Source organism: Musa acuminata, chromosome BXJ2-3 (genome assembly GCF_036884655.1).
Source record: "Musa acuminata AAA Group cultivar baxijiao chromosome BXJ2-3, Cavendish_Baxijiao_AAA, whole genome shotgun sequence".
Taxonomy (NCBI): Eukaryota; Viridiplantae; Streptophyta; class Magnoliopsida; order Zingiberales; family Musaceae; genus Musa; species Musa acuminata.
In genome coordinates, this window is record NC_088340.1 from 31,291,054 (window position 1) to 31,305,000 (window position 13,947).

General features: G+C 38.5%; 1 protein-coding gene across 1 annotated transcript; it reads right to left on the reverse strand.

Annotated features, from left to right (window-relative positions):
- Positions 1-2,390: 2,390 nt before the first annotated feature.
- Positions 2,391-10,251, reverse strand: LOC135607699 (mitogen-activated protein kinase 10-like). Its single transcript, XM_065099704.1, has 11 exons — positions 9,664-10,251; positions 7,366-7,774; positions 6,663-6,790; positions 6,447-6,506; positions 5,418-5,567; positions 5,154-5,309; positions 4,781-4,992; positions 4,577-4,678; positions 3,412-3,566; positions 2,710-3,326; positions 2,391-2,591 (listed from the first exon to the last, which is right to left on the reverse strand). The coding sequence occupies exons 1-10, from the start codon at positions 9,685-9,687 to the stop codon at positions 2,884-2,886; spliced, it is 1,839 nt and encodes a 612-aa protein (XP_064955776.1). The 5' UTR covers positions 9,688-10,251; the 3' UTR covers positions 2,391-2,591; positions 2,710-2,883.
- Positions 10,252-13,947: the final 3,696 nt, after the last annotated feature.

Consider the following 13,947-nt stretch of genomic DNA (forward strand, 5'->3'; position numbering starts at 1 on the left):
CGGTTACAGAAATTTCTTCGTTTCGTATGATAAAACTAATTTCGGAAATGCTTAACTTTGAAAGCAATAAGAGGAGCGTAGCAAGTAATGAGAAGGCAGTTTACAGTTTAAAGTAAATTGCTCAAAGTAAAGCAAACCAGATTTTTATAGTGATTCGGTTGTCGTGACCTACATCCACTTCGTCGATTCCTCTTCCATCGAGGCCACTGGCATCCACTATCGATCTTCCTTCAATAGGCAAAGACCAACCACCTTTTACAACTCGATTCTCCTTTTACTGGGTTTAGGAGATAACCCTTACACCCCCACTTACTCCTCTCTCAAACTATTCTAACACTTAGAACTTTTGAGAAGAGTTCGCACAAGATTGCAGTAGCGTTTCTTTCTATTTTTACTCTCAAGTCTTATGTATTTTTAACCAGGGATGAGAGGGATATTTATAGGCCTCAAGTTGATTCAAACTTGGAGCCTAAAAACATCTCATCCCGGGTTTCCTAGGTCTAAGCGATACCACCGCTAGTGCCAGTCTGACACTGACACTACACTGGACGGTACCACCGCCCAATCTGGCAGTACCATCGCCTGACACTGGGTGGTACCACCGCCAGACTGGCGGTACCACTGCCTGCAGCCTCTCGAAGGCTGTGTTTGGGCGGTACCACCGCCTGACATATTCTCAGAGACTATATCACGACGGTGTCACCTCTTGGGGCACTATTGGGCCTTTTCATTGGGCCCAACATAGTTTTTACATGGGCCCAACTGGCCCCTAATTGGGTTAGCCCAAATTCAAACCTAATTATATGCTAACTATAATTCCTATGACATATTCTAAGCTAAACAAGTCCGTAAGTCTAGTTTCTTCCGGCAAACTTCCGATGATCTCTCGACAATGTTCCAACGGACTCCCGGCAAGCTCTCGGATTTTACGACGATCTTCTTGGCGAGTTCCGACGAGCTTCTATGGTAAGCTCCGAGACTTCTCGACTGGTTCCGACAGAACTTCCGACGAACGTCCATACTTCCGACGAACTCTCGAACTCCTAACGAAATCACGTCCTTGACTTCGAGATTTCATTTTGTTTCATGTCTTGCTATCGTACTTAATCCTGCACATGTAAAACACACTTCGATCTAGACAATTAATACTAAGCATTAATTATGTTGTCCGACATGTTATTGGTTCTTCGACGCTTCGTCCGATTCTTTGACGCATCGTCCTCTCTTGCGGCCTATTGCCCAATCGACCAGTTGACTCCGCAATTCGGATATCCTTGGCGCAATATCCGCTCTTCTTGGCCCGATGCCCGAATCCATGGCCCGAAGCCTTTTATCGATATGTCGATTGATCCTCCAACCCAACGTCCAATCTTCTGACATGTTTTCTTCCAACCCAACATGATTCTTCCTGCTTTAATTGTCTCATCCTGATCGAAGCATCATGCATCACTCAAAACGCAGATCAAATTATAAATACTATCAATTGGTTTCATTATCAAAACATCTATGGGATGATAGATGCTCAAACATATGTCATTTAAACTAATTATTATATGTTGCATGTAAGTAGGATAGGACTGGCAAACGTAAAAAATTTATGCTTTATTAGTCATGGCTGCAAATAGGGATGCTGATTTCCCTATTTGAGAATGCATGTTGATTTAAAAATAAATAAAAATCAATGGAACTAAGAGTGCAATTTAAAATTCTAAAAAGGGTCTTCTGATACAAATATAAGTTTTTGACTTTAGTCTTGAAATATAATCCTCATTTATAATTATCCCAAATTAAAAGTTATTCTTTTTAATGAAAACAAAAGAGACCAACTAGAAGGTTTTCTTACAAAAATAGTAAAATATTTACATGTCATCAAGCAAAACAGATTATCTATGTCCTTATCCCCTTCTTTTCCTCACCAAATCACAGTCCATGCAATAATAGAAATCCTCAACTAATTTATGGATTGAGATGAAACTTTCATCGATAGGAAAGGTTAAAATTCAGCCATACCATAATTCTACCCTGAAACTAAATCCAAAAGATTAATTGCATCAATAACCAAGCAAAATCTCACCCCTTTTTTTCATTTTTTATTCTTACTGACAAGGTCATATCGATAACCAATCAAATCATAGAATATCAAGAAGATTAATTGCATCGAACAATTCTTTCCATCCAGCTCTATTTTCATATTTAATTTGAAATTTGCTAGATTTCCTTCACAAACCAATCTCAAATTATTTGTCAGCATCAGAAACATCGCAGTGTTAGCCTCATTGCTAGATATCTAAAAGAGTTTTTTTCCACAAAATGCACGAAAATGGTATTCAGGAAACTTCTCATGAGCTATGTTCCCTAAAAGAAACACACGTCAAAACATAAACAACATATGTGCAAACCGTCCACAGAGAAAAATAACGAACATAAAGACAAGCACAAAAAAGCCATCCGATATGAAGTTCCTGGTGGATTGCTTATTCCAGCTATTCATACAGAGGTGAACTCAAAGAACTTGCCTTAGTCCTGCCAATGTAAGCCACTTTACATTACTGGGCCCCTCCATCATGTACAGTTCCATCCATAGACATTTCCTGCACCTCCAAAGAATTAAGTACAAGTGTGCCATAAGAAACCTGGTCGCGATTAATCTACTAGAAACCAAATTTGCAGCAGTAAGCAAAGATGAACTTTTAAACTGTTCCCACTTACTGTAGCAATGCGCATTGCAAGCAGGAAGCTGTCGCTTATATCACATTCTTTCCCTCTCTGTAATTTTCTTCTTTTCCTTGTATGCTCTCCAGTCTTCCTATTGGAAAGCCTTGAATTGAATGTTTGAGTGCGAGTATTGCTCATCAAGATGGCTTATTGATCAGCTCGCAGTGCTTAATACATCCTAGCCATGCCAAACTGAAGAGTACCAACTTTTCTATGACCACCACCACCACCAGCTGCTGTGACAATCCCATTAAATGGGGATTTTGCCTGTAACACGTTTGCCTCCATGGTATTTCTCTCAGCTGAATTAGCCTTGGGTCCTGCAAGATAAAAGGGGGCAGCTCTTGTGTCAAGAGCTATATCTGGAGTCAACTTACTAGTCATGCCTGGTTGGGACGGTCTATGCTGTATGGGTCCCCGTTCACGTTCAGCATCTATTGGGTCTCTGTTTGAGTTCTCTGACCTGCCAGTGGTACTATGAAAACAATATGGAGGAATGGCTGGTTCCACTGGAAGAACAGGGTTCCTAGCGAAACGCCTAGGGTCATAGGCATCCTTCATACTCCCACTTTCCTTTGGCATTATTGGACCAACAACTTTTCCTGGCCTAGCTGGAAATATAAAGCAAAATACTATATTATCGGTGTGCAACAGCATCACAATTACTTGTGGCCAATCTTGCATTTAAGCAATTACCAGTTGGGATCCTTTGAGGTGCCTGTGAAGCCCTTGCTATTCTTCCAGATGACCTTCCAATATCTCGAGAGTTCTTGTGTGCTGGCCCATCCCTTGAAGAGCCCATATTTGGTTGTTCCAATGGAGGGATGGTAGTAGAGTGGACCACTGTAGACCTGAAAGGGGGGAAATGAATCTATGCATAAAGATCCAAAACTGCAGTAGAAAACAATAAACATATTTGAATCAGTTGCAAAGCATGTTCATCAAAGCCATCCAATAAAAGCTAACCAGTCGCTCCTACAAATTTTGAAAAGGGCAGAGAAAAAGTCAAAATATAAGAAAAACAAAAAGGAACCTGTTGCATGGTAGATTCCTGTTTCATGCTTCAGATTTCTTCTAATACTAAATTCATCTGTATGCTAAAAGAGGATGAAGCTTTGCTAAGATGACACCACAACACTGTTTAAGGCCTATTTGGTCACGTTTTCCACCTATGATGCATTTCTCCTGCTCAAATGGAAATTAATGATAGTTTATGTTGAAGAAAATACTAGAGATGCAGCCTTCCTCTCTTGTTTTTGATAGTATACATGAAAACAATAGCTGTTAAGAATTTTTTTGGAAAGTAAACCAACATGGCGCTTAAGGAGAATCTAAATGCACCAGAGCAGTTCTGTTCTGCAACCAAGAATAGCTTAGGCCCTAGCTCCAAAGTTCGAAATATCGTACCGTACCACCATTTCGACGTTCGCTCGGTACGGTACGGAACGGTATACCGAGTGGTATATATATATATATATATATATAAGCGCCTCGGCGACGTCGCGTCGCCTCGGTGGCATCGCCGAAAAAGGCGACGTCGCGTCGTCTCGACGACGTCGCCGAGCCTTTTTCTAAAAATATATATATATAAATAAATACATAAATAAATAAATAAATAAATATTATTTTATTATTATTATTCGTTCCATCTGGGAACGGGCGGTCCGCGTACCGGTATACCGTCGGACCGATATGTACCGCCCGTACCGGGCGGTATTATTCGGTATTGCTTACCTTGCCTAGCTCATTAAATTATACCTTAAAAAGAATTAATCCTCCTCAATCATGAAAAGTTTTTTAACATAAGCTAAATGCATGAAAAATAGAAGGAATCAAGTTCAGGAACTGAATGTGAAATTACCTAGGGAGAGAAACATGCTTCCTATCTAACGGAATGCCAAATCCACTTTTACCACCATTCTCCTCGAGGTATGCAAATTGCTTTCTAAACTGATCCACAGCACTGCATAAAAAGAAAGCAGAAAATGATACCAAGAACGAGAATGTCAGTGATGTGTTGTGTATGATTAGGAAATGAAGGGAATAAATATCTGAAATTCAGAACCTAGGATATAGAAAATTTGTCTTTTCAGTTCCATTAACTTTGTCTTTAAGCAGCTGAGGATGATATTCTAATATCTCAAGGAAGATTAGCTCTTGTACGTCTTCTTTGGTCAATCTTCGACACTCAAACTCAAATTCCATTTTCGTGATTGATTGGCAAGATGGTTCTCTCTCTATTTTCGCAAGACCTTTGAAATATGGATCAGCTAATGCCTGATAAACCAGAAGGAAACATGATATCTTATGCAAAAATCATGTATGAATAAATACTATATACTATCATATTAAGATCATGAAATTCTATAAAAAAGATTGCAAGAAATAACTTGGTGACAAACAAAAAATATAATGTGAATCTATTTGGAAATGCGTACTTCTTCAGCAGTTGGCCGCTTGCTAGGGTCAAATGACAAAAGCCTCTCCAAAAGTTTCAATGCCAAAGGATCTGCATTTGGGAATTTCTGTGCAAATGGTACAGACTGTTTTTTCCTCATGCAGCTCAGGTATCTCCTTGCCTTCTCATTCCGAACCTACAGCAAAAAAGAAAGAAAAAGGATTTGTGAATGTAATTGATTTTTTTATTTTTTGCATCTAGAAAAGGCACCTTCCACTATAAAGTTCCGAAGCAACTACCATACCCGAGAAATTGTATCCAAGGAAGGTGTTCCCAGAAGATCAGTCATCAAATCTAACTGATGAACCACATTTTTTCCAGGGAAAAGAGGCTTGCCTGTCAATACCTCAGCAAAAATGCAGCCAATGCTCCAAATATCGATAGCAGCAGTATACTGCGATTTTAGGACGCAATCAATCAATATCTCTTTGACAATGAAAATTTTACAGTCCAAAAATATAAACCAACATAGGAAAAAATAAATACTGGTACCTGCCATTGTATTTCAACTTGCGGGGCAATTCAAAATTGTTCCTGAACAGGCAGTTTTTTTAATTATGAAACTATTTTATTCTTCAAAAGTTTTATGGAGACTCCCACCAAACCAAAACAACTGCTAAAATAACCAAACTCATCAATCATCCCAAGTTTAGAATGTTCTGAGCGGTCAGCAAATAAAGTATCAAGTAAATCAATTGCCAAAGAATCATCATCAGATGAAAAAATTGGTAGAGAATAATTAAAATAAAAATCATGATCACTGTTATGCCAGCAAGCTGGTGACCCAGATCCACTTCCGTACGAAACAAAGGCATAGGCGTATACCCAAGAAAAAGGCCAAAAAACAAAAAATGAGCATGCAATGATGATAAATTCGAAGTAAAACTGTCTTTTAGAAGTTCATTGGTGCTTCCGTTATTTTTCTGCAATGTCGGAGAACATATCATATGGTAGCTCGTCTAGTAGCATCAAAAATTTAAGTATTATCTTCTGGTGCATGTCAGGAAGGATTTCTTTCCTAGTTTAGTAGTCGCATAGAAGTGAAGAACAAGTTTACAAAACAAGAACACAAGCTCAAGCCTACATGCATAACCATATGGTTGTGGATCAGATCTTCATAACATGAAAATAAACCTATCATATAGTCTGATATAGGATTGACAATGGTTTTAAACAGTTGTTCTAGCACAAGAAATACATGCATGATTGTAAGATGTGTTTGCATAATATACTTTAAGCACCAAACATAATAGCAAAAGACTAATGCCTATACCTTGGAAAAGAATGATCCACATAACTCAGGAGCCCTATACCATCTGGTTGCAACATAATCCTGTCATATGTTAGTGATATAGAGTTAAGAATATATAATGTCATTGCTTCCTTCAAATGGCAAAACAAGCAATCAAGAATATACGACCCATAACATAATAGCAAGTTGTTGTAATGGAAAACAAAGAAAAAAAGAATTATCATCCTTTTAACAAACCGTCCAAAATATTGTTGTGGGGGTATCACCGAATGCAACTCTTGCTAGTCCAAAATCACAAATTTTCAGTTTGCAGTTTGCATTTGCGAGTATATTCTTTGGCTTTAAATCGCGATGATAGACATTGGCTAGACACAGAAGATTTAGTGTCAGTACATTAGCTCTAAGATGTTAATCAGCATCCAGCACAAGAATAAACATGGCTGAAAGAAAACATAATTAGAGTCACAACTTAAAAGAGATAAACCATATAAGTTAGAACTGTTGAATGGTCAAACGAAAACATTGGAAATATCACCGAAGTATGTTTAGTACCAAAAATTTTCAACCATCACATATTTTGAGCATATAGAAGAATAATACATCACAACTACACTAAGTATTCTGACATGACAAAGTGAAGATTACAACAAGAACAATCCAAAATTTGACATGACAAAGTCTGTTTCTTCTAGCTTGTAAATCTTGATACTATTGGATTGTGAAGTTCGAGTGGCAAATAATGTGCAAAACATGCCAAAACAACAACTTAAATCAGACATATCGGTAGAACAAAAACAATAAAAAAGGCTGAAAGATTTTATTGTTCAGACGATTTTGGTAGAAAATAATATCTAGGAAAAATATGTGGCTGACAAAGAAATAACTAAAAGTTGCATTTATCCACATCAATTTGTGGTTGTTTAAATATGTGAGAGTTTACCTGTGTGGATATATTTAAGTGCACGGAGCAGCTGATAAAGAAAAAATCGATAGTGTTCTCTTGTTAAATCATCATTTGCCTTGATGACTTGGTGAAGATCTGACTCCATGAGCTCAAAAACAACATATATGTCATTGAAATCCCTCCTCGACATAGGTAAAATGATGTGTTTGATCTCCACTATATCAGGATGTCTTAAAAGACGGAGAAGTTTGATCTCACGAAGAATTCGAACTGCATCGGATATGTGTCCAAAAATATCATGTATCCTCTTGATAGCCACCTTCTGTCCAGTATGTGTATCAATTGCTGAGCAGACCACTCCATAGCTACCTTTGCCAATAACCTCCTGAATTTTGTATCTATTGGCATCCCCATACTCACTGAAAAAATCCAGTTCTGGTGAATTCTGCAGAAGACAATGAATTGCCATAACAGTTCAAGGTGAGAAGCAGCAAAATACTTTTATTTGTTTTAGCTTTGCAAAAATAAAAATTTGTATATGAAAAAAAAATGACTACAAACACTAATTTGTATAAAAACACTGGCATTTTATTATGGAATCATAAACTCCTCAATCTCTCTAAAAGACAACAATTATCAAAGATGAAAATAACCTGAAGTATGTCAGGGTTGAAAATATCAAATTTGAGAAGCTGTAATTTCTGTCAACTACAATAAACTGTCAATAAAATTATGGTGCAAATTCTAATTCTTAAAAAATGCAGTAAAGATTACAACAAACAACACAGTCCTCAGGATACTATTCCATAGACACCATGGAGGCCACCAGCATGAATCAACTGCTAATGCAACTAATTTTTTGCAAGAAATTGCGACTTGGACACATCACAAATTACAGCAAATGGACTTCTAATCAATATTGATAACGTGAGTTTCTAAATGGAAAAGGATTCTTGAATAATGAGATCAAAATAGTATAAAAAAGGTTGGCTAACACATACAAAACTTGTCATACATACATGTACTATTCTCTATATGCTGCAAGGAAATTTTGTATTTGTAAACATACAGCTAAAGTACCGCCTGCATGACTTAAATAGAACAGGGAAAGTCACATGAGACCATATATTAAAATCAAATTGACTGGTCAATCGATTTATTTGAACAGCATTAAGCAATTTCATTTCCTTAAGTTTCAGATATGATTTCTGTAACTTGTGTATTTCAGAATAGCATCAAGCCACCATCTCATAACATCATAAGCATCCCACCAATAACTCAGATCATCATTACCAATTCAGAACAAGCGACCAATAGCATGTTGCCACCAAAAGCAAAACCCCGTATTTCTTCCAGAGAATCTCCTAATTGTTTCAGAACAGCTAGAAAGAGATTCTTTAACCAGAAAGAATTCAGTTCAGATGTAGGATACCCATCCAAAAGTTTTCGCAACTCAATCATATATGATGGAATCATCAAAGATTTGATCTTTTCTAACTCTGTCTGTAACTCACTAGAGGCTTGGGAAACAAAGAGAAGATGTATAGGAATGAGATATCCAGCAACAAGAAGAAGGGAAAAGATTGAATAGAGGAACTCCAACTCCCGAGCATTTGTTGATCTCAGATGTGTCCATATCAATGGAACGGGTGACTCATTATTTCGATGAATCATTTCTTCGGACAGAAGAAGATTCTGTAAACACTCCCTCGAAATCTCACTTATCGGACTCAAAATCTCACTTATCAGAGTCCATTGTGGAAGAATCTTCTGAGGAATTGGCCATGATATATCCGATCCATCTATATGAATATAATCAAATACAAACGAATGCCCTCCTTTGCCAACTGAAAGTGTGCAAAATCCTCAGGAAGTCCGTGATTCTGCAGATGGCAACCCAGCCAACATGTATGTACATTCAGCAATTGCAAGCATTGCCAAGAATCAAAGCAAAAGCAATAAAAAGGGAATCTCTAGCATACCCACTGCAGTTGCTTGGCTGTGTTTTGGAGGAAAGTTAAATTGACTTCGAGACAAGTATTTTGCAGGTAAATTATGCAACCTTCACAGGTACATCTACTTCATACACATACATATACATAGAGAGAAAGATAATAGCAAACTGATCTCCAGTATCGAATTCACAAATTGATCATAAATCGCCACACATTGACCACTTGACCCAATTCAAAGAGCCATTAAATGGACTTCACCAATAAGGAAAGGCAGAAGAAAATTGCAAAAGTAGAATGAAAATAGATTAAATGGACTTCACCAACAGATCCATACAGAGAAGGAGATGACGATCAAAGCACGGAACAAGAACAAACCGACCTTCTTTCGCTGATCTTGCTGCATTTTTGCGAGTCGTCGTCGCTCGATTCGCAGAACGAAACAATCCTTCTTCTCTATTTTTTTTCTCGTTTCCTTCCTTTACTATTCTCTCACCCTGTCACCGCAGAATTCCGCACAAGATGGAGATCAAAAACAACGAACATCCGTTGTAATCATCCACATTTGCCCCACCTGCTCCTGCTCCGGAACACAAAACCCCAAGTCCCGCGCTACCCACCGACGATCTCTCAACGCAACGCAAGCGACGAGGACGCGGGCCGCCACGACGATAGAGAGCGGGAGGATCCCCGCAGCGCCCTCACCCTCGTCCTCTTCGTCCTGCTCTCGGACTCCTGCATCGCCGTCACACAGCGATCCGGCCCCGCTACGCTCCAAATCGAGACCAAACTCTTCCGTTCATGGGGCCCCAAGGCCGAGACGGATCACCGCGCGTGCTAATTCACAACTCTTGGAGCACGAACGAATCGAACCCGACGCCAAACGCTCACCGAAAGGGTTCGCTTATAGCAAGAGGAGAAGGAAGAGGGCGGCGAGCGGGCCAGCGAGAGAGAGGGGTGAGGAGTGGCCAAAGGCCTTGCTTCGATATTTATAGACGGTGGTGCCCCTCACCTTTCGAAAAGGAAATGCATACGTTTGCGGTGGTTTTTTCGTAGTTATACATAATTCTAAGGGTAATTAATGGAATTAAGGGGGGGCGTGGGCGGTGGTAGAGAAAGGGCCATTTGGCATGCTCAGGTTTTTGTTGCTTAAGTTAGCTCAGCTGGCGAATCGGAATATTCTTTTTCTTTTTGGCTTTCCATTTTACTGTTTGGGGAAGTTGGATATTAAATTAACTTTGAATCTTTATGACACAATAAAAATAATATGTTTGTTGACTTCTCAATTATTTATTAATTATTATTTACAAATGTTATTTAATTTAATAATTTAAAATCGAGGTAGTTTTTGTTGTCTTTTTTTCCTTCTTACTTGAGTTTAATTTGTGACCACAAAAAAGAAAAAAAGAAAAAAAAAATACCACTTAGAGCCTAAATTATTTGCTAACGTCAAGATTAACATTTATGGAATGCTATCGAGAGTATCGTATATGATCATTTAAATTTTTAATATTTTTAATCAATTTAAAATAAAAATCAGAACCATTGATTCTATTTCGATCCAAATTTTAAGAATCGAAATCGAATCGTCAAAACCTAATCGAAATTGAGTTTAAATATAAAAGCTAATTTTATTTATTATCACTTTCAGTGTAAATAATAATCTGTAATAAAGGTCAACAACAGCAATGCAGTTGGGCTAAAAAATGTTTGTTATGGTTGTTGATATGATACAAACATGAGCATGAAACCCATGTTTACTTCAGATCTACAAATTGATGCTACCACCTAATGTTTCAGAACAAAGATGCATGCCATTTCAATGTTCCAAAGTAATGTGTGCAGAAATGTTCTGATAGCAACCTGCTACCATTCCACTGAGGTGCACCACCCAACTGCTAGTTGACTTTTGATTGATGCATTATTCTGAACAAATTGAGGAGTTAAGATTGATATTCTCTCATGTAATATTGTTAATAAGAGATCCGAGTTTGAGTCATCATAATTATATATTTATATTTAAAAGTCTTATATGGATGAGAGTTTGGTACACTAATCATGCCCTGAGTGTGGAGCAGAGTCCATGAGACAGAGACTAAACCTGAAGCTAACAAGAACTCCATTCTGAATCAAACTACCAATTCATGTTGCCTATTTTGTTTGATTGGTGTAAAGAGAGAGAGAGAGAGAGAGAGAGAGAGAGAGAGAGGTTGAAGATGAAGTCATGACTGTGTTGAATATTTGTTTCTACTCATATTCCACCTCAGAATATTGACATTGCAATCCCCAAAACTTACAGTAAAGGAAATGGTTGCCACATCACTATCAAATTAAAATTAAACATTTTTTTTAGCTGTTTGTATTCAAAATGGTGAAGATATGTTTTGATCTCCATCTTAAATGCATTTAATTGAAGTATCGAATGACCTGTACTCATCATATCCAACTCGGTATAGATGTGCGTGATACAAGAAATGGGTTCTATTCAATCATCTCAATTCTAACATTGTAATTGCTCAAACCAAACCAAATCAAATCTCCAGTTTGATGTGTCTCATGCAAGAAAGAAAGAGTTTCGATCATTCATATCAGATAGAGGATCAAAATCTAACAAGTAGTCGCTCGATTTGCTCCACCTTATAAGCCATAGCACATTAGAAACACAAGCACTTTTCCATGATACAAATGTTGATGAACTCTGGCCGGAAGCTCGGCATGCTCCTCCTCAATGGTCGTCTTCGGTCATGAACAATAATGGCATGAGGTGTTTGGCCCGCTCGATCAACATGGCCATACGATAACGCCAACAGCTGTGGCAGAGTGAACAGAGCAGCAAACAGAGAGCACGATCGAAGGACAAAAAAAAAAAAAAGTATGACGGAGGTCCCCTCCACCCATCACTGAGACATTGATGGTAAGGAGTGGAGCTCTTAAGTTTCCATGTGACGTCCATTGGTGAAGTGAGAAGTTATTGCTGCTGCTGTAGCCTTACAACAGCCATTACAGTGACTTCAGAGGTGGCACATTCTCCTCTGGCTCGTGATTGTACTTGGAGAAGCTGCATTATTATATGAACACTGTGATCGTGGAGGTTTTACTCGTATTCTTTAACCAAGACATAATGATGATGAGCTCTTCCACCAAAAAGAGAAGGACATGTGCTCACCAATGTGTGACAACTCATCCCCTACCAAAGCTTAGCTTGCCTTTGATTTAGATGGTAACACAGGGCCAACAAGTGCATAAACTTCCAAGACTGACAACTATTTAGGTGGAGCATGCATTCATAATAATGATTTATATGGTAACATAGGCCCGACAAGTGCATAAAATTCCAAGACTCTGAACTATTTAGGTGGAGTATGCATTCACAATAATGATTTATAATTCACTCGTCACCATATGGTGGTAGAAAACTATTTTTCCTTGTGCAGATTGTCATGATATGCTGTATTGATGATGAAGGAAGAACATTCAAGGTTGGAGATAAAAGAGAAGCCAAACAGTTGCTTGATTAGATGGGATTGATGGAGAGGCCAAACAAGCTTGGATTGTGGAATTAGGTGAGATGTACATCATCACCTTTCCATTTTTCTCATACCTAAAGCCTATATGTACATGTATCATGCACAACACATTGAACAGCCAACCCACCAAACTACAGAGTGGGACCAGCAGCTATGATCATTGCAATTGTATCATATCTACATATATATATATGCATACCTTTTTTTTTATGATTTGATGTACGTCAAATCACAGGCAAAGCAGGAAAAGAAAATGAATATTTATTTGTTTTCTTCTCCCTTTCTATTGCTTCTGAGTGAAATGGGACACAACTCGAGCTTGTGTTGCCAAAGGGGCGGGATGAAGTGAATTCTGCATGTCAACTTGCACAAAGCATATCAGGAAATGTGCATACATGGAGTGGACACAAAGCCGTACAGCAATTAGGAGACGATCACTATCGATCCATATACATGATATGATTTGGGACCAAAGTGATACAGATACTGGCTGTGTTGATATGGAAGTCTCGAGTGCCTCTCGTTCTCAGCCAGCAAAACCAGTGAGACCAGCTTCGTTTTCTGGAGAAAGCGTGTGATCCTTTCTCCGACAACAAGAACAAGGAAACAAGAGCAGGAGCTGTCCGTTGCGATGGAGGGAGAGGAAGAATGATATGCTGCTTGAGAGGCACGCTTGTGTCGTGGCTTGGCACGGAATGGCAGCCTGTGAACCCATCTCGTCGGTGATGTCTACAGCAAAGCAAGACGAGGTGTGGTTTTGGCCTCTGAAGTGCAAGAAAGTACAGCACAGCACAGCATCATCTCATTCTTATCACTCGGAACTCGATGAGGTGGAAGCCCAACAAAGAAGACATGTCTTTTGATCTTTTTGGATATAAGATACAATCTTTGATAGTTTCATTGCTGGAAGTCCTCTGAGATAATCGTGCAAGGATGTGTTATATATATCTCAAGTATCAAACTCAGATCACAATCTTCTTCTTCTTCTTCTTCTTCTTCTTCTTCTTCTTCTGTCATTCGAAGTATGATGACAGAAAACACTTGTCCTTTACTGCAGTGTTTGGATGTCTCCGACAGGGTATTCAATCTACATTGGATGTGGACATGGGTTAATCCTGTTGCTCTGAAATGGATTAACC